This window comes from Danio aesculapii, chromosome 13, assembly GCF_903798145.1.
Source record: "Danio aesculapii chromosome 13, fDanAes4.1, whole genome shotgun sequence".
NCBI lineage: Eukaryota > Metazoa > Chordata > Actinopteri > Cypriniformes > Danionidae > Danio > Danio aesculapii.
The window spans coordinates 22,333,204-22,355,438 of record NC_079447.1 but is presented as its reverse complement, the minus strand read 5'-3'; the positions used below and the strand labels follow the sequence as shown (position 1 = coordinate 22,355,438).

Here is a 22,235-nt window from a genome sequence, read left to right as displayed (position 1 = left end):
ACCTGTCTCATTTTATTAGGTGCACAAGCCATCAATCTGAATGGGCCGGTGCCACCCTAAAGTCTCACCATGAGTCGCAGTGTTAGGATGTGTTCAGAATACTATTCAGAAATAATGCATCATACGGGAGGGGTCTCATGTTTCAAAGAGCCTAGCACAAAATGGATTAGCTCTTATTCAATCTACCATGCTAATACATCAAAGAGCTAATGTGTCATAAAATGAAGCCCAAACCTAATTAGGACCAATAGAAGTAATCAGAATGGCTTTGACACATTTCACAGAGTGGTCGGGGTGAATCCAATTGTCAGCAGCCTTAACCCAGTTACACTTTAATGGTCTGCAGGTTAGTATTCCTGCGCTTGAAACTAAAAAAATGGACATGTACAGTAACTGAATAACATAGTTATGCATAATTGGATTTCTCTCACATTCTCTGATCCGATATTGCTCATAATTTTGTGTGTGTCGCACCACAAGGCTGCAGGCTTAATCGAATGAAGCCTGAGTTAACAGCTAAATGTATATTAGCAAATCAATCTGAATTTGGCTATAATGGAATCAGCTTCCCAAAAGCTGATATAATAAATTCACTGGCTCATTATGCTTTAAACATGTTATAATTTGTTAGAATTAGGGATGGAAGCTGAATTTACAGACAGGTAAAGGTTACCTGAGCTCACTTTTTAGTTTGTAGTACAAGTAGGAGACTTCTGTTATTATCCCATCAAGATTTACAATAAAAAAAAAAAACTGTTTCTATTTTAACATTTCTAAATGCATAATATAATATAATATAATATAATATAATATAATATAATATAATATAATATAATATAATATAATATAATATAATATAATATAATATAATATAATATAATATAATATAAGCGTTTCATTCCGCTGTGGCGACCCCAGATTTATAAAGGGACTAAGCCGAAAAGAAAATGAATAAATAATGTAATGTAATGTAATATAAAAGCAGCCCAAACCAGGAAGACCTAAATAAAAATGCAAATGCATATGGTGTATTCAGCAGCAATCGAGAAATGGAGGAAATGGAGTAAAATACCTGTAAGAGATCCTGTTTGAGTTTGATCTCACTCTCAGTAGAGGAGCAAAGAGCTCCAATGGCAGTACTCATGTATTCCTCTGGATTCACCTCAGAAAGCTGCTCCAGGATGCAGAGAGCGGGACTGCGGAACTGCTCAACATCCAGAAAGATTTTCACGTAGGGAATCATCCCCAAGTCCCTGATGAACACTGTAAAAACCCAATGAATCGATCAGATGCCACGACTTTAGATGTACTGTACTTTTTCAAACTTTAAAGGGGTCAATAACTGAGAAATTACATTTTGACATTCTGCATGAGAGATCAATTTAATATAAAAACACCTTTTGAGATTCATATTTAGTCCCAATGTGCTGAAAAACACTTCTTTATCATTATTCCCACCCTCTGATTCACACATTTAGCAGAAACAAAATCAGTAACACAAGACAGATCTTTTTTAAATCTTTGCTTCGCCTTATAACACTTTTTGTACTAGGCATGAGCCGGTATAAGTTTCTGACGGTATGATAAACTTGAAACCGGTTATAGTCCCATGCCTATTATGTACACCAGACGCAACCATTGATGTGTCACATGACAGTTATTTCAACTACATAATTCTTGATTTGTCTAGACACTGTGCACTGCATTCAGTGTAAACAGAATCACTGAAAATGATGTGTTCTATTGGGTTTACACAGCAATAAATGCTTTTCTTATTTAGAGTTTTTGTCTTAAATTTAAATTTAGTGCACATATCTAAAAATTATGAAATCAAGAAGCATGAATTATTTTAATGAGAAAAAACACCTTGTTTTTAGAAATAATAAGTCAAAATTAAGTATGTTTTACCTTAAAACAAGCAAGATAATCTGTAGTGAGCCCTGATAATCGGGGACTAAGCATAAGGAAAATAAATGAATGTTAAGGAAAAACTCCGCTAATTTTGACATATTTCTGAAAATAAGACAATATTTTTGGCTTGTCAAAAAATTCTTCCTGATTTAATAATGTTTAGATATTTGGACTGAAAACAAGACAAAAACTATAAGTAGGAAAAGCATTTTTTTCCAGTGTAGTTGTGTTGTGCAGCTCGTATCTGTTGAACACATAAGATAACATTAAGAAAATGTGCTCCAGTTCATGTCAAAAATAGCTCTTTTTCATTTGCAGGTACAGTTCATTACAGCTCACTTTTGAGGGGTTTTCCTATTGTGTACATTACCTAGTATCTGTTACTTTTTAGTACTACCTCGGTTGAAAGCCGCATCGATACTAAAATTGGAAAATCAACTTTATTGCACTCTTTGTTTCTTTACTTCAGATTAACGCAAACAAATTTTTTTAACAAAACAGTTAAATGCATGCTTTTGAGAGCGAGTGAATGTAAAAGATCAGCGTATTAACATAGCGGTGACAGCTACTGTATACAGTACTGCATCCTACAGAAATGTCAGAAAACAAAAGTGTGTGCTTTTTACCATGCAATTGCAGATTTATCTGTTACAGATCATTTGATATGATATCATATGTGACATGATATGTATTTTTTTAGAATACATCACAGTATCAATCTATTATTTTTATATGCAAAATCGTTCACAGACGTGGGAGTTCTTTCAAGTGCTGAATGCAACACTCTCAAAGAAAATGACTTATTAGTTCTACTGTATTATGATACTGTAGAATTTTATCATCTCGCTAACACTCTCAGGGAACATTATAATATATAAAATTCAGTTCATGACCCCCTTAATTGGTACTTGTGCTCAAATGCATGAGATAATAGAATTTTTTTGTATTATTTATTTGAATTTTGTTTAATGAATTTTTTTTTATTTACAAACGCATTTTCTCATTTTAAATGAACTTTAAATTAAAGTGATATAGTTCACCCAAAAATTAATTCTTTCATCATTTCCTCACCCTTTGCTTGTTCCATTCAAATTTAAGTTTTTTTGTCCTATTGAATACTAAAAAAGATATTTTGAAGAATGTTGGAAACCTGTAAGCACTGACTTCTATAGTGAAAAAAATAATAGTATGGAATTTAATGGTTACATTTTTCCAGTATTCTTCAAATATCTTCCTTTGTGTTCAACAGAACCAAAAACTTAAACTGGTTTAGAAGAAGAAAATAAATCATTTTTAGGTGAACTATCTCTTTAAGAGCAGCACAGAGAATGTGCTACCAAACAAATTAGTTCCACAAACCAGTGTTTCTGACTGACTGCAAGGCCAGGGCTGCAACCACGTTCAAAATGTTGGTTGTCAACATCTTCTGATAGTCGTCAGCCTTCTCTTCGTCCTCATTTACTGTTAGTAAATAAGATATCAAATCAGGATGATGCTATTAGATTTCAAACTGTCTTGTTTTTGTAATTTATAAAGCTCACCAGCTGAAAACTCACCAGCAACACCTGCCTTTCGGATTATCTTGGCCCTTCTTTTAAGCTCAAACAGCAGTTGCTCCATCAGTCCTCCATCACTCAGCACTTCAGACAGCAATCCACTGTTCATGATTAGTCTATAGAAGCAATCCAGAGCTGCGACATTGAATGTCTCCGAAGAGCCCTGTTTTAAAACAGTTTGGACCTTCTTGAGGGTCTCGTGTGGGATGTAGGAGAGCTGGAAGATCACCGTCTCAAGCAGTTCAAAGAAAATAAAGTGAACGGGTGGTGATTTCTGCCACACACACTCTGCCAGCTGTGCCAGAGACTGCAGAGTCCACTCCAGCAGGAAAAAGTTAGCCTTTTCCCAAGACCAGATCATCTGGACGGTCCGCAGGATTTGGCTGCAGATCACAGTGTTGCTTGAGCGCAAGAATGAGGATTGGATGATTTTAAAGGCTGTGAGGTTCTTCACTGTTGAACCTGAAAATACATGCAGATACTTAAAATGAAGGGAATAAAATAAAAAAATAAATAAAATAAATAAAAATAAATAAATAAATAAATAAATAAAATAAAATAATTGACTAGACAAAAGGAATGTTTGATAAAAAAACAAAGTAATATTAAAAAGTTCCAAAAATATATAAAAAAAGATAAATAAAGCTAGATAAAAATAAATAAATAAAAAAATAAAAATAAAAAACTTTTGTTGGTTTTCTTCACTGTCTATAAAAAATAAGAATCGTCTTCAAGGCATCATTAATTTGTGCTCAAAGATTTTGGGAGTTCCCCTGCGAAGTCTTGCATACTACTAAGAACAGCAGGTGTTGAGGATGGCACATAAAATACTAGGAGACAGTACACACCCCTTAAATAAACATTTTGAGTGGATGCCCCTTGGTCGACATCTAAGGAAAATAAGATGTTCCACAAATCGTTATAAATTTACTTTTGTGCCCGAAGCAATTCAGTTACGTAATAAATGTAGTTAATTGAAAAATTTTTGAACTTGATGTTAAGTGTTGATGTGTCATTCTTGTTATATGTGAAGCTCCACCATGTCGGAATGAATTGCCCCAAGGGGATTAATAAAGTTTTAAACTAATAAAATAAAATAAAATAAAATAAAATAAAATAAAATAAAATAAAATAAATAAAATAAAATAAAATAAAATAAAATAAAATAAAATAAAATAAAATAAAATAAAATAAAATAAAATAAAATAAAATAAAATAAAATAAAATAAAATAAAATAAAATTAAATTAAATTAAATAAAATAAAATTAAATTAAATTAAAAAAGACTGGACAAAAGGAATGTTTGATAAAAAAAATAAAACATAAAAAATAAAACATAATGATGTTCCAAAAATATAAAAAAGCTAAATAAAGCATTAAATAAAATAGACTGGACAAAGAAATGTTTGATAAAAAAAAACACCATAAAAAGTAATATAAAAAAGTTCAAAAAATATAAAAAGGCTAAATAAAGAAATTAAATTGACTTGACAAAAAGTCATAAAATAAAAAGTCATAAAAAATAAAACTTGCAATAAAAGATAAAAAAAAAAAATTGCAATAAAAGATGCACTGTAACAGATTGTAACTAGACGGGACAAAAGAGCTGCATTATTTTTGATTAACCTTAAATGACTTAAATGACATTTTTGATAATAGTACAAGCTTATGCAAATTATAAAACTGCATCTACCCAGTCATTATTCACTCTTATGCTGGCAGAAACTATGTTATACGGCATACATCAAAGAGATTAAAACCAAATTTGCACCTATACCAACATTCAAATGCGTCAACATATGAAAAACGACAGATTGGCTGTTTGGACAAAGGTGCACTGATGTTTATGGCAAATAACTATAGCTGCAGAGGGTAATAGGATTGAAATTCACCCATAATTAAAATCACATCAAAGCCAAATGAAATAAAGCTTTAAAAAAGTGGGCTCGGGAGTGAGGTGCTCTGGTCATGATGAATGGAGAATTGCTGTACGGATGAGGAGAATGGATGCTGGGCGGCTTAACCGGGTTAGTGAGGAGAGCTACACTTCATCATCCCAGACATAATTGCCTTTCCGGTGGTGGAGCAGAGATGCAGAGTGCCACTTGCTGTCTGTCATGGAGGCTTACCGGTAGTCAGGGTGGGGTCGAACCTGAAGTTCGGGGGTTGGGGGTTGCTCACACATATGGCCACCTTTAATTCTGTCTTGCCAAAAAGTGTGAATGACGCGATGAGGCCCAGAAGGTCTTGAACAGTCAAATAGTGCTCCGCTGTCACTTCCTCCTCACAGCTGCAAAAGGAAAATAAATATTAATCTCTAGTCTAGTCTAGAATGGAGTATTTATATCTGTGCATGGGTCACAGATGAAGCATCGGAACTATAAAAGCGAAACACAGCTTACTTTTTCTGGTTAATGGGCTCTATGCACAGCTAAAGTTGTAAAGCCAACGATAAACTTCTGGTGTTTTTACAGCATTGATGTTGTAATGTAATTACAATACATTCAGTTTAATAGACTTATGCATTCATTTAGTTGTTCAAGCGTAAAACGAGATGAAAGACAGTTGTAACCACTAGCGCCATCAGTAGCAACAGGCTAGAAATTCCATTGAAAATACTAGGGTAAAATAAGCTGTCATATTTTAAAGACATGGAGGAGGGAAATGGGATTTAATTCAGTGCTTCTTGTCCAGTCTGAGACCCACTTCATATCATATATCTAACAGGCAATGAAGATCGCTGATTTTCAAAGAAAAAAACATCTTAAACGTGACAATTTTGTAATGCAATGAAAGTTCACCGGAAGCCCTTGGGCTGCCTGGCTGAAAATTAAAAGTCTGTGTGCATATTATTTAATTTCTGCATTTATTTTCTGCGCAATAATGAATGACTACCATACATACTTGTACCTTGATCGCTTTCTAAAATATCATTCAGTGTAATTGCAGTTTAAAAAGGTCATAGATGAAGCATCAGAACAATAAAAGTGAAACAGCTTATTTTTTTCTTTTTATATGCAGCCTGTTTAGTTTAATTTCTGAGCAATAATAAATCCTTCTTGTACCTTGATCAATTTCTTAAGTATCATTTAGTGCAATAGCAGGTTATACAGTACATTTATTTTACTTTATGACACAAATACAATTTTTATTTAAGGATCATCCCCAAAGTATTAATTATTTTATACCATTATAAATATTTATACTTTGCCACTATTCTTTAATATTTGAGGTTTAAAAATTTTTTTTTAATAAAGCATACCCTTTATTTGCATTTAAAATGCTTTCTATGAGTCTAAAATAACTTTTGTAGATTTTTTTTGATGGTCTGTTTGTTGAATTTAAGTTACATTGCATCTACATGCCAACCAAGGTTGGGGTTAGGGTTGGGGTTGGGGTTAGTGTAAGTTGACATGTTCTTGCAAAGTTTCTTATAGTCAGTTAACCTAGTTAATGTCTATGGAAGGAGCATATCAACAGATATTAAGCAGACAGTCTACTAATACTCAAATGGAGCATCAAAATAAAGTGTTACCGATTGATGCAGACACCAAAATGGAACGTCTCACACATTTCACAAGAGTCTAAATATATATAGTAGTCAACATGTGGATCATAAAAGTTTGTCAAAATTGTGACAAGAATGAGAGTTGTTTAGTAATTTTAGGATCACATTGATAAAAGGTTTTGACCCACTTTTTTTTGACTACTGTATATATACACATTCATTCATTCATTCATTCATTCATTCATTCATTCATTCATTCATTCATTCATTCATTATCTTTTGGGCTTAGTCCCTTTATTAATCTGGGGTTGCCACAGCGGAATGAACCGCCAACTCATACAGCATGTGTTTTTACGCAGCGGATGGCCTTCCAGCTGCAACCCATCACTGGGAAACATCTATGCACTCTCATTCACACACATACACTACGGAAAATTTTAGCTTACCCAATTGGCCTGTACCACATGTATTTGGACTGTGGGGGAAAACGGAGCACCCGGAGGAAACCCACATCAGCACGGGGAGAACATGCAAACTCCACACAGAAATGCCAACTAACCCAGCTGAGGTTCGTACCAGCAACCTTCTTACTGTAAGGCAATCGTGCTACCCACTGCGCCACAGTGACGCCCTTATTTTTGTTGTATATTTATTTATTTAGAATGATATTGAGCAAAGACATTGCATTACATTCACTTTTGCCACAACAGAAAAATTTAATTTTTAAAGTGTATTTTAGCAGAAAACAATTACTGAATATTAACATTTATTTAATTATTTTACTGTATTTGTGACAAAAAGAACAGTGTTACGACCCTTGATGGAAAATGTCTAGTAAATTAAAAAGGAGCAACACTGAGATGACCAAAAGAATAAACTAATGGTAAAAGTGGCAAGAGAAGCACAGAACATCAAATATAGCACCGCAAAAGATTTATTGCTCCCACAAACCATACATTTACAATATGTACAAACAATAATAATATAAAATGAAAAACCAAAACAAACAGGAGAGGGAACTGAAAGTAGCGCTAAAATATTTCCTCCCATTTCCTCTCTCCTCCCATTCCTCTAAAGAAGAAAATATGCGCCCTGAACTTACTCAAACTAAAAAACACTTTAGTTTATTCTTTTGGTCATCTCAATGTTACTCCTTTTAATTTCCTAGACATATTTCCATCAAGGGTCGTAACATTTAAGTAAATTAAAGACTTTATAAAAAATGAAACCCAAAATTATTTTGGTATTCAGGAAGCAGTGGTTTCATATGCTAAGTGTGCAAAAAAGATACAATGCACAATCTATGCACAAACAAAATAACATCCATCTACAGGTTTTACATATAAGCACATATAGACACACATATAGTGAATGAGAGCCATTGTTGACTGAAAGCGGTCTTGTCCTGCAGTGACCCTCGCTGTGAGGAAGTGCAGACACACAGTGCGTTAGAGAGAGCTGGCATGTTCCGTAATGTGATTGAGCTCAATTTTCTGCTGATCTCATTACGAGCTCTTTAATTATTGAATTCTGCAGCTTTAAAAAAGAAACTTGCAGCAGGAAAGAGCTGAGAACGAGAGGAAGAATGAGAGATGAAGAAAGGACTGTAAAGTACCTAAAAGACAAGCGCTTCCTGGAGGTGGTTTCATATCTGCAATATTTGCTGACAATCCTATCTATAAGTGATGATTTTCCAAATAAAGGGATGTATTTACCGCAGTATGATGGTCTGTAAGATGTCGTAGCCATCGTTGTTCTCAAACTCCTCAAAAAGAGCAGAGTTGATAGCATAGGAGTCCTTTACGAAGCTGAAAACACTCACAGCCACCTCAGCTAGAACATGAGCAGGGATGTCCTCGCTGATCTTATGCATGTTCTGGATGCAGATCTTCATGCAGTTGCTTGCTGAAGGAGACAAAGCACCAAGTGTAAAGATGCTTGAGTATATACCTGAAGTATATTCTAACATTGTATATTTTGACTAAAGAGGCAGCAAAAAGTTTTATGCGTTCCAATATCACATATTGTCTAACTAGTTGGTCCCAAGCCAGCTCTAAAATCACTTCAATCACTTCATAAACAGACACTTAAGTATTTGATCAGAAGGCTATTAGATATAATCATTGTAATTTAATACAATGCTCATTATTTATTGAGATTTGATAATATTAAATATTTGACTGATCCTTGTATGAATTTTAACATTTTAACTGGATATGATCCACCTCTATTAGGTGAGTTTGTGACAATGAAGAATATTAATGGCAGAGCATCATGATCTATTAATAGAGGAGACTGTGCTGTGCAGTTTAGAGGTTAAGGTGGTTTAACAAATTAAGGGGTATTGCACATTATTCAACATTTAAATACAAGTTAAAGAAACGTCTAAAAGCAAAACAAGTTTGTAATCATGTTTAACTTGAAATTCTTATCAATTGTTGTATATTTTGTTGTATGTAACTTTACTGATATTGTATGTGTAATAATGAGTTTTTCTAGGTTGCCATTTTGTTTGTTTTTTTAATCTGGCAGGGGGCAACAGATGAAAATTAGCCCTTGCGGTTAACTCAAGCTTATTTACAGTTTTAGTATTGATAAATGAGTACTGTCTCGGTTAAATAAAATAAATAAAATAAAATATATACAATACAATCCCAGTTCAGGAACTAAGGCACTGTTTCCACCTGGTGTCAAAAATATTGTTCACCCTACAATGCAAATCTCCTCAGCCGTTATTTACACTTGAGTGGTTGTAAATGTTTAGCAGTTACCTTCTTCTGCTATTCAGATATTCTGATGAATGTTGGAAACTAGCAGACATTGACATTCATAGAAGAAACAAAACATCTTAGAGAAAGTGAATGGATGATTTCCAGCATTCTTCAGTATTTCTTCCTTTGTGTTCAAACAGGTTTGGAACAAATTTTCATTTTTGGGTGAACTATCCCTTTAACTAGTTTTCAGTGATCTGGTAAGGTACATTCTTGTTTTCATCCAGTATTAGCATGTATTCCAATGTGTCTGTTGTGATCATTTATGTTCACAAGGTCCTTTTTTTTAATGATGCTCAACATCACTTTTGTAGGCACACACATTGGGACACACAACAAGAGTAGAAGTGAACGAACCTGTTAATTTACCTGTAAATAGGATAATTTCATTTATGTCAAATACTCACATTAGTACAGCTGCTTTTGTCCCAAAGACATTGTGAAAAAATGAGAAAAATGTTGTCGCTAGCATCTGAAGACAGAGGTGCTATGCAAACACAGAGCTCTTTGTGAAGTACAAGGCAACATCATCCAGTACAGAGGAAATACATATTATAGGAGCCATATTGCTTTCATTAATAATAATGTTTATTTGTTTATCGATTGGTTTGGTCTTTTCACGGTGACATATTATGTTTGGTCACATAGGCATACCTAGCGCCTGCTAGAGCTAATAAAGCACACACACTCACACAGGTGGTTGGAGAAGAGAGTGGGATAGCCGCAATTTATGTTGACCGCAACAGGCGTCCAACAGCTCACAACCCCCATTTTACATCTTGCGGTCATATACTGTATGAGCCGATGTCATATTTCATGTTTATATAAAGTTTTGCTATTTACATTTTGGACTCAGGTGTTGTCTCAAGTTGACTACAGAGTGACATAACTGACTCTCTACTTCTTAAGCGTAATGGAATAATGGAAGCGATAATGGAAGTCGCAATACATCAATATGTTCTGATATTGTGCATGCTCATACAGGTAATGCGATTTAGAGTACATTATATTATAACTTCTCATATTTGTAACTTCCCAAAACTAAATTTATCAGTATTTTTTGAAATGGTTCTGTTTGCACATGATATCCTAACAGTAATTATCTGTAAACACTGTGTGTGATAAAAGGGGCCTGTCAAAGAAATCAAATAAAATGCATTTTGACTACTGTAACTCTAAAAGGGGTCAAAAGTGGACATGTGCAAAACATTTTACACCTTGGATGTGTCTGGATGCATATAATGTACCAGATCAAACTTTCTAACATAGATTATTAACACACCATATCTTAAACTGGTGGTTCTCCAGCTTTTTTACGCACAACCATCTCTAGGGTTTACAGAGAATGGGTTTAAAAGAGAAAATATCCAGTGAGCGGCAGTTCTGTGGGCGCAAATGCCTTGTTGATGCCAGAGGAAAATGGCCAGACTGGTTCGAGCTGATAGAAAGGTAACAGTAACTCAAAAAACCACTCGTTACAACTGAGGTAAACAGAAGAGCATCTCTGAACACACAACACGTCCAACCTTGAGGCGGATGGGCTAAAGCAGCACCTGTCAGCTAAGAACATGAAACTGAGGCTACAATTCACACAGACTCACCAAAACTGGACAATAGAAGAATGGAAAAACGTTGCCTCGTCTGATGAGTCTCAAATTCTACTGCAACATTTGGATGGTAGGGTCAGAATTTGGCATCAACAACATGAAAGCATGGATCCATCCTGCCTTGTATCAGCGGTTCAGGCTGGTGGTGGTTGTGTAATGGTGTGGGGGATATTTTCTTGGCACACTTTGGGCTCATTAGTACCAATTGAGCTTCATGTCAATGCCACAGCCTACCAGAGTATTGTTGCTGACCATGTCCATCCCTTTATATTGACAGTGCACCCATCTTCTGATGGCTACTTCCAGCAGGATAATGTGCCATGTCATAAAGCGCAAATCATCTCAGACTGGTTTCTTGAACATGACTGAGTTCACATTACTCAAATGGCCTCCACAGTCACCAGAGCTCAATCCAATAGAGCACCTTTGGGATGTGGTGGAACAGGAGATACGCATCATGGATTTGCAGCTGACAAATCTGCACCAACTGCGTGATGCTATCATGTCAATATCATGGACCAAAATGTCTGAGGAATATTTCCAGTACCTTGTTTAATCTATGCCACGAAGGATTAGGGCATCTTTAAAGCCAAAAGGGGTTCCAACGCAGTAAATTAAATTCACAATTGTTTTGGGGATTCCAGTAGTTATATTTAATCCACTATGTGATAATATATTTATTTTTAGTATTTTTCATTACAACGACAATATTATAACAGAATAATAATTAGTTAATAAAAACAATTTCGGGATAATTCTTTTCCAGTAGTTATATTCAATCCACTGTGTGATAACATGTTTATTTTTAGTATTTTTTTATTACAATGACATTATAATAACAGATTAAGAATTATTTCATTAAAATACTTTCCGTAGAAAATATTTCCAGAACCCCAAACTATTGCCACTGTCCTAGACCAAGGACCACCAAAAAGGGGAGAACAATGGTCATTTTTGTACCGTGCTCTCAACATTTTCTAACGGCAGCCCTGTCTACACTCAGTGACCGTCTAAAACCAAAATGTTATGCAATCAGAAGTCTGGCACAGCTAAGTAACTCAAATCAGCATCATGTGAAAGTAAATCAATATTACCGTCATCTGACAGTGTACATACAGTGCCTATTCACATTTAGCCAAAACAAAATAAATGTGTTGATAAAAATAGATATTACCTAAACCATTTATTACGAAAAAAACAAATCTAATAAGACACATTCGGATGGATGAAGAATAGTCTGGGTTTTGCTGACCTTGGAGTGCAGATACAGTGTTGTGAGCTTGTGCCGTAGACACTGATCTAAGGACTCGAGATGCCTGCTGTCTCCATGAAGAGCTGCACTGATCCCACAGTAGAGTAAGAGAGATGATCACACTCGACAGCTCCTGGGTCTCCAGCAAAACCTCCACAAAACACACACGCCTGCAAAGCTGCAAAAACCCCTATACACAAAACAAAGAGACACTCAGTATTAGACATACAGTAGCTGCAAACTTTGTACACAAGTTAATACACTGAATATTATTATATAAACAAATACATAGCATTCAGAAACTGGATGTGCTAATGGAGAAACATTATCAATCTGACCATTTTATTATTGTTATTTATATTTCGCCAATAAAATTGTCCTTGATTCCATTTTTCCAACATTAATTGTTTCCATATGGTGAAATATGCTTTTTTTTAACATCATTTTTCTTTTTTTCATTTAAAATCATGAGAATTTGTTACTTTTTATTAAAGTATTTTTAAATATAGTTTATATTATTTCTATTGTTACAAAAAAATTATTACTAAATTAATAAGGGGAAGATTCTAATGATTCTACTGTACAATGGTACTTCTGTCACAATTTCATGGACGAGAATTTATTAGTTTTAAACAAATATTTGTAAGTTTAGTTTTGTATTATTGCTATGATTACTATAATTATTACTAAATTAATAACTGTTAGAAGTACTTTGAGAAGTACATTTTATTGTACAATGGTCCTTATATTTCTGTCACAATTTACTAAACTTTAATTGATGTCGCCAAGTTGCTTGACTTCCTATGTTTACATGATATGACAAGTTTTGTTTTGGTTGTTTTTTTATGAAACAAATTCTCATGAAGTGGCTTGAGCAGCTCTGGGGTTGAAGCGTTGATGTTAATGTAATCATATCATCATCTATGTTTTAGGATGTGTAAAAATGTCATTCGTTTACACAAGGTCACATGCAGACTTTTTGCTTCAACATATTTACAGACAATAATACATATAACAGTTTGCTTAAGTGAACAGCACTACTTTGATATATTAATCTAAAATTTGCCAAATTTAGTGGCATGCCACATTATACAGCATAATATTTTTAAATGACTCCGTTCCATGATTCTATCTTCATTTTCCAAATTGCAGAAGTGACGGGCCCTACATAACAAAAGGATCTAGGGTGCATCTGCTTCGCAACATCAAACAATACATGTAAAAGTGTAAAAACCTGAATAAGAGTGTCCTGAAAAGAACAGTTGACATCCTCTTTGACATCTTTTGGAGAAGATTCAGAACTCTCTTTTCGGGGAGGCAAAGCTACAAACAGATACAGAGATTTGACTAGCGCCGCAGGCAGACCCGTCTTAATCATAACACCAACCTCCTGACAAAAAAACACAACAACGGCCTGTCAAAACATGACTAGACAGGATAGAGTTAAAGATAGGAATGCTCTCAATGACATGGGCTGAAAACTAAATTGTGCAATAAATCAATGACAAAAGGGTTTTTCAAAAGAAAACAGAGTAAATCGAATACACTTTTGTCTCAGCAATCATCACCGTTGACTTACAGAAACTTAAAATAAAACTACATGTTTAAAACAAATGTGTAAAACACTACAAATGTAATTATGGAGCTGCTGATTGCAAAAATGTAGGGTTAATAGTGTAACTTACAGCATCTCGGTTGGACAGGAAAGATATTGATTTAAGCAGAAGCCATCCTTGGTTGCTTTTGACCTCTGACCTCTCAAAAAACTGCTCCAATTCATACCGGGCTTCCTCTGTTTTAACAAAAAGCATATGAGCAACAGAATCAGAATTAAAGCCATTCAATATTACATCTGCACAGCACTGACAAATAAAGAAATTAATTCCTTTGACAGATTCATTTTATTAAATAATGTATTTTCAACCATGTATAAAAATGAGAACTGAAAATGACTGCCTAATATAGACAACAGTAAGAATCGACAATGTTACCAAGCAACTCATTTTGTTGCATGTTTGTGAAATAAAGAAGTGGGCAACTTCCCCTCAAACACAGACACAGTCTCTCTGTTTGCTTTTTATACATTATGACTTTCAGTGACTTCACTAAAGCCACTAATGACTGCCACTTTATTAACACATTATGATAAACATCATTTGGGGTACCTGCAGGCTTTTCTGCTACTCTCTGCTGTACATGAGAGACGAGAGCTTCTCCGACCTGCAGTGCCAAGCCCTGAAGATCCAGATCATCGAGAACGCTGCCACTATCTGACACCTTATAAAATATTAGCAAAACAAATTGTTATTCTAAAACAAAAACACAGTACATACACTTAGTTGGCCCGCCTATAACTTTTAACTTTTAACTATTTACAGCATATATTCACCATGACATAATTTCAATTATATGCATCGCGCAACATTTATTATGGTTTAGATTTGCATTAATCTTTCGCCAAAATTTTGTTTTACTTAATAGGGTTAGGGTCTGGATTCTGTGGTGGCCAATTCATGTGTAAAATAATATCTCACACTCCCTGAATCACTCTTTCACAATGAGCCTGATGAATCCTGGCATTGTTTTCCTGGAATATGTCCATGCCATAAGGCAACAAAAAATCAATTGATGACCATTTAGTATATTCAGGTAGTCAGCTGATCTAATACTTTGGGCACATAACATTGGTAAACTTAGACCTGACCAACTGCAGCATCTCCAGATCACAGCACTGCCCCCATCGTTTGTTTGGTAGGCACAAGGCATGATGGGTGGATCACTTCATCTGTCTCTCTTCTTACACTGAATCGCCCTCCACTCTGGAACAGGGTAAGTCTGGACTCATAAGACCACATGACCTTCTTTCATTGCTTCAGGGTTCAATCCTTATACTTCCTAGCAAATTAAGCCTTTTTATTTAGCCTCGCTGATATAAAAGGTTTTCTTAAATGTTTTAGTTCCAATGCCTTGAGTTCCCTTTGCACTGTGCATGCGTAAATGCTCACTGTTAAACACCTGTCAGTTTTCCTGTTGTTGTTTTTTATTTCACCATACAGTGCATCCGGAAAGTATTCATAGCGCTTCACTTTTTCCACATTTGAATGTCCTTGAGTGGCCCAGCCAGAGCCCAGACTTAAATCCTATTAAACATTTCTGGAGAGATCTGAAAATGGCTGTACACCATCGCTTCCCATCCAACCTGATAGAGCTTGAGAGGTACTGCAAAGAGGAATGGCCAAAAATTCCCAAAGACAGGTGTGCCAAGCTTGTGGCATCATATTCAAAAAGACTTGAGGCTGTAATTGCTGCCAAAGGTGCATCAACAAAGTATTGAGCAAAGGCTGTGAATACTTATGTACATGTGATTTTTTTAGGTTTTTTATTTTAAATAAATCTGAAAAAACTTTTTTCACATTGTTATGATTGGGTATTGTGTGAAGAATTTGAGGAAATAAATTAATTTAATCCATTTTGGAATAAGGCTGTCGCATAAAAAAAGTGGAAAAATGAAGCACTTTGAATACTTTCCACTTTATGTTTACACTATCAACAATCTTGATCATTCAACTTTTGTAGCACATTTTTAACTCAAAGACGATGGTTTCCAACTATCCCTCCAGTTTTTAATAATGCAATGGACAGTTCTTAACCCAATTTTAGTTATTTCAGTAATCTTATTAAATGTTTTCTTGGTTTTAAGCATGCCAATAATTTGATTCAGACCTTCCGACATGGTTGTTTAAGAAATGAGTAGCACCAGATAGGGTTAAATACACTCAAAATAATATTTTCTACTTGTACAAAATAAGCTAAAACAACATATTTCTTGAGATTTTCTTGCGACAACTTGATTGTTTTATGTTCAGTCCACTAAATCATTAATAGTTTACTTAATCGGTTTGTGTTGGGTCAACATGAATGAATTGTGTGGAACCCTGCATTATTACAAGTTAACTTGTTACCTGTTGTTAACTATTTGCTTAGTTCAATCCAGATGCTGTTATTTTATTTTAATTTTTTAACATGCATGTTTGATGTGTTACAAAAACAACTACCAGAAGTGAAAAATGCAAAAATTTACATTTTCATGACACAAGTTTAATTTTCCTAAGCTGTGTAAATATTTCACCCAACATTCTTTGCTTCAATCCTCGTTTGTTGCTTTTTTCAGGCCGATGTGGTGCCTTACTCCTTACATTACTATGGTTGGTTAAATCCAAGCAAGAATGCAGGAGGTGTGAGTCAATGAGTCACACGTGTGTAAACCCCCTTAAACATGCGCACACGCACTAAGCCTACGAGTGTGATTGCGTATCAGTAGGTCATCATGAGTGTCCGTCAATGCAACCAAAAATGAGATCAATAGTCTCACAGTTACAGATAACTGCAGGAACTGAAACAGGAAATGCAACATTTTATTTGTATCGGGGTCCGTGTGAATCTGGACAATTTAGTTTATTCAGTTCACCTAAAGTGCATGTCTTTGGACTGTGAGGAAACAAGAGCACCCAGAGGAAACTCACGTGAACACAGGGAGAACATGCAAACTCCACACAGAAATGCCAAATGACCCAGCCTGTACTCGAACCAGCGACCTTCTTGCTCTAAGGCAACAGTGCAAACTACTGAGCCACCGTGTCGCCAAGGTTATTACAGTTGTCCATTTTAAATGTTTTTATTATGATACCATTTTTGAATTTGCTGTGAATTTCAGTTTAGTTTAAGTTTGTTTCATTAATGTTTGTGTGCATTTTAGATTAGTATTTATTTTGTGAATACATTTTTATATCTATAATTACTAAAACTAATTATATTTTAGAACACATACAGTGTCGACTGAAGAACATTTAAATGTTTGCATAGCTTACAATAATGCAACAAATAAAAGTAAAAATTATGAAGTATTAGGAAAAATGTCTTCATATTAAAGATCATGTATGTAGTTTAACATGCTTAGTTTACTTTTTTTGGCAAATTAAGAAAGGTTTGAACAGGTCGATTTTTTGTTTTATTTTAGTTATTAAAATTTTTTGACCAATAGTTTTTGTCTTAGTTTTAGTTTAAGTTCACTAAAATAACTCTAGTATGTATCAAGTGTCAATTTCCCAACATGGTTTGTTGATTAATGCTAAAATTAATGAGGCTAAATCACAAAAACAAGCTGCTAATCACATATAAACTGGTCAAATTGTGTATTTATTTGGTTGTCATTGGCTTTACTGTCAAGTACAATTTATGTTTGGTAAGCAGCAAGAATCAACTCTCTTCACTTTTTTAAAACCATGCATGTACAGTACCTTCCATTCAAACACACAAACACACACATATAGTGAAGTCACTAAAAACTTTGTACAATAAAAGTACAAACTTTTCACATTTTCTCATGTGTCGCTCTTCAATAGCAAAGATGTAAACCGCTACAACTGTGATACAAACTTATTATTCAGAACCAAAAACCAACGTGTGAACACAGTCTGGGTAGGAACTGAAGTATGGACAAGTGTTCAAAACCAAGAGAAAAAGCACCTTAAGTGTTATTTCCCATGTTTTTCCTCAAGATAATTATCAGGGAAAGGCTGTTAGTGTTTAATGCTTGGTTATGTTGGAATTTATATGGGTTTCTGAGCTGTCTGTGTTTTTTAAGGTTACTACTGTGTTGAAGAGTAGATACTGTGGTTAGGGTGACAACTAGCCAAAACCCAGTAATAATGCTTTATTTAAAAGGAAATGAGTGTGAACACTTCAAAACAGTCTCTTTGCTAAACAGAAAAACAGAAGCTAAGAAAATTAAATTATTAGCTAGAAGCTAATTTAATTGAGTTGCACTTGTACATTTATGAGGAATTCAAATGTAATCTTTTACTATGTGGACACAAATGTAATAAGTTTACAGTAGGGCTGCACAATATAACTTTTCAGCATTGATATCGTAATGTATGCATTTGCAATAGTCACGTTGCAGGATTAGCAATGTGGATTTACCGTTAAAATTATAAAGCAGTTTATTTTATGTGTAGCCTTGCTCTACTGTATTTATTAATGCTTGTTATCGGTTTATTATAGTTTATGCAAATGCTCTACAACATAAGTCTCAAACTCAATTCCTGGAAGGCCACAGCTCTGCACAGTTTTGCTTCAACCCTAATCAAACACAGCTGATCCAAATAATCAAGGTCAAAGCTAATAGACACTACTAGATCAGCTGTGTTTGACAAGGGTTGGAGCAAAACTGTGCAGAGCTGTGGCCCTCCAGGAATTGAGTTTGAGACCTGTGCTCTACAAAATTATCGCAATTACTCTAAAATTATTTTTTCTAAATCGAGTCATTGGAATCATCTGGTGAAATTATACTCAATATCGAAATGTGTATTGCCGTTTACAGTACTATACTTTTTAAATGGTTTAAGATAATCTGTTTCTTGTCATTTTTTGAGTTGCCTTTATTTGTCGTAACTATGTGTTTGTGTGTGTTACATATCTTTAGATAATATTGTTTATACTACAGTTCTGTCTAGTTCTCGAATCTGAATGGCTGATAGCCGTGCTATATTCTGCAATATCAGAACTCGTACAGCCTCCTCACCCTTCTGTTTTACTCCGCCCCCAGAGAGTGACAGCAGATCAATAGACTCTCTACAGTTTGACAAATATTGCAGCTGTTGGACAACATAATGTACTTTTGAGGCTTTTCTGGCGAGAATGTTGTTGTTTAGATTGCATCTCTGCAGTTTATTTATATGGATAGTGCCTATTTTAAATATTTCTCATTTCTGAGATACAGTGCCTCGGCGGTGATTAACCTGTCATTGAGCAGAGCAAAGACGGTTGACGTTCCGCCACAAGATGGCGACACAGGCCGCATAATAAGCCCTTAGAGGAAAAAAAAAGATTGGCGTATTTTCAAACTACAGCTGATCAAAACATTATAAAATTGGTGAGTGACTTTCTCTCTCTTTTTATGTTGTAGTGCTGTATTTTTACCATAGTAATTGTAGTGTATTGAGTGTGAGATGGGACTCACTTATCAGGAATGTACGCATTTTGTGTTGGTCACTATTTGTATAACCCTGTGTTACTTTTTGGTTAGCTATCTGTTTGTTTCTAATGCCGTCTCCTGTTTTCGTTGCTGCAGACTAGTTCAGTAAAAAGAAAGAAAGAAGAAATGCCAGCATGTGTTTAGCGTTTTTCTTATCACAAACACAACAGTAATCTGGTAGTGACTGCATTGCTTTGTCTTTTTCAGGGTTAATTATTGTGATATCTCGATTGCAGCAGAGAAATACTGGGAAATCTCTGTAGACTGATGGTATTTCATGCCGTTCAGGCTTATAATCTTAAGATGTGAGCAAAATCACCTGTTTTTCATCATTTTAGATATTGCGCTAGAGAATCTCTCAGATACTAGCTCTAAAGTGACGTTGGTGAAGTAGCAATGGTTTCTGCTGTTCTGACGTCAGCTGCAGATGTGAAGGAATAGCGGAAGAAAGAAGTTCGTCATACAAAAAGGTTTTTAGACTCTCGTGTTTGATTTTCTTTTTTGTATAAATGATTATACCATCAAAATGTTGTATAAACGCAATATCACACTCGTAGCAGTGCGATGTGGCTGTATATCATCACTGGTGGGACACCAGCATCACCATATCCCACTGCTACTCGTGTGATATTGCTCATGTAAAATACGAAGTTGTTTCTGTGACAAAATAACATTTGTGCCCAACATTTTTATTTAGTTGTCTCACTGATTTACTGTACCTGAATGAACAGACCCAGGAGTCGGCTGAACTCTTGCTCTCTGTGTTCTGGTGACTGTTGGTTTATGGTATCCAGCAGAATTAGCTGCTCTCTCAGAACCACCTCTAGATCATTGTCTTCTTTCAGGTCCCCATTTTTATCAGTGCTGATTTGGCTGGCTTTCACTTCTATGCTCTCTGCGCTCTCCCCTGATGCACTGAGTTCCCCATTCTCCTTACCGACTCTGTCCATTTCCCCACCCGGCTCCTACACAAATAAAAAATAAATAAAATTACAGGAAGACACTTACTGTTGATATCAATAAAAGATATTAAAACATTTACTCGATCTTCAAGAATGTACCTGCAACAAGGAAATTCTTCCACAAAAAGAACCTTTTAAGATTTTTATCCATCAAATTCTTCCCGAAACAAATGATCTGGGCTACTTTTACAGTACAGACCTGAGACTTTAAGGTAAAACACACTCTCTTGAGTTATCTGAAATGTTTTAACACTAAAAATGAGTACAGTACATAAATATTCACCATAAAAATCTCAAAAAAAGATTTTCACAATATAATAAGATAATCACAAAAAAGGAAGTGTTTGACAATCAAATACTGATCTTCAACTGTCTTCCTTCAAATGCCAAATCACAGCAGTAATTCAATGGGGTTTCCAGCATCTTACAATCAGCTGTTCGCACGTTAATGTGATCTTGTGATGTCAAGATGTGGGCTTGTTTTGCTACAGGGAGGACAACTCGCATTCCAGGAGAAATGACATGTTTGCACTGCACAATCCCTCACTAGTTTCTTCGCTCACTATCTAAATACAGCACTTGAATGTCATCTTCTTACTTTATTTACAGCCATAACTGCAGTAACGTTTCTTGACGCTCTTCATCAGTTGCCTTGGCTCTTATGCAATGAAATCTGTCCAAACAAATCAGTTTGAGGCAAACAAATGAGGCTTATGAAATACTTAGCTAAAATCGGCCAAGCTTCCTTGTTTATCTCTACCTTTAAGCTGAGTCTCCAAGTGACAGAACAGGTTTGAATGCACTTACAGTAAAACAAACGCCTCAAAATAAACGGCGACCTCTCAAAATAAAGCTGTCAACATCTGTTGTTATTATACTCCAGATATAGGAATTAACTATTGTAAGTATTATGTGAAACTTCAGTTCAGCAGGCTGCAATCTAAAACATACCTGTTGTTTAGTAGGTGGCATCTCAAGTCATTGATAAGGCTTGTGTACGTCGTTTTATGGCTGGACCGAAGGCTTTCCTCTGGCTTCCCATGTCACAACAACGCTAAGTGAGTGAATGGCCAGTTCATACATGCCTCCTAATCTGCCTTATCCACACCGGCTGGTTGAACTTTGCACAATGTGAAACTCTGACATCAGCTGCGCCTGGTCATGTGCTTCACTTCCTAGTAAAAAAAAAGCAGAAGAAGGATTTTCAAAGCGCATATGTGCCTGTGTGTTTTCCACACTTCAGTAGACTCACAGCAGAAGACAAACATGGCTGTATTAGTTGTATTATTCCAAAATGAATATTCTAAATCGACCAATCCAAAAATTAGTCTGAGGATATGTAAATAGCGTCTATGCCCTCTGGTGTTTAAAGTGATTCTAGTAATTGACAGTAAGCGATTGTAAATAATTCAAATGTTGAGCAATGGCGACATCTTGTGGTGATTTGAGATATTACAAAAATATTACACTGCAGAAGGGGTTTCAAATATATGGGGTCCAACTATGAAGGGGACACAACAGGGTTATATTATATGAAACTAATAATGTTACAAAAAATAAACACTATGATATAAGTAAGTGAAAACCCAAGCAATAATACAACTGTTTTATCTATGAATAGTTACAAATACA

The 22,235-nt window shown here is 35.1% G+C and overlaps 1 protein-coding gene across 2 annotated transcripts in view; it reads right to left on the bottom strand.

Moving 5' to 3' along the window:
• wdfy4 (WDFY family member 4) overlaps positions 1-21,751 on the bottom strand; it is a 95,556-nt gene extending 73,805 nt beyond the window's left edge. For both annotated transcript variants that reach the window (XM_056470325.1, XM_056470326.1), the window contains exons 1-11: positions 21,555-21,751; positions 20,361-20,606; positions 14,771-14,882; positions 14,291-14,397; positions 13,840-13,995; positions 12,606-12,795; positions 8,691-8,880; positions 5,597-5,757; positions 3,468-3,929; positions 3,271-3,372; positions 1,073-1,263 (exon numbers count right to left, since the gene is read on the bottom strand). In XM_056470325.1, coding sequence (XP_056326300.1) covers positions 1,073-1,263; positions 3,271-3,372; positions 3,468-3,929; positions 5,597-5,757; positions 8,691-8,880; positions 12,606-12,795; positions 13,840-13,995; positions 14,291-14,397; positions 14,771-14,882; positions 20,361-20,606; positions 21,555-21,575 — 1,938 coding nt within the window. In that variant the 5' untranslated portion in view covers positions 21,576-21,751. The remainder of the gene's footprint in view (positions 1-1,072; positions 1,264-3,270; positions 3,373-3,467; positions 3,930-5,596; positions 5,758-8,690; positions 8,881-12,605; positions 12,796-13,839; positions 13,996-14,290; positions 14,398-14,770; positions 14,883-20,360; positions 20,607-21,554) is intronic.
• Positions 21,752-22,235: the final 484 nt, after the last annotated feature.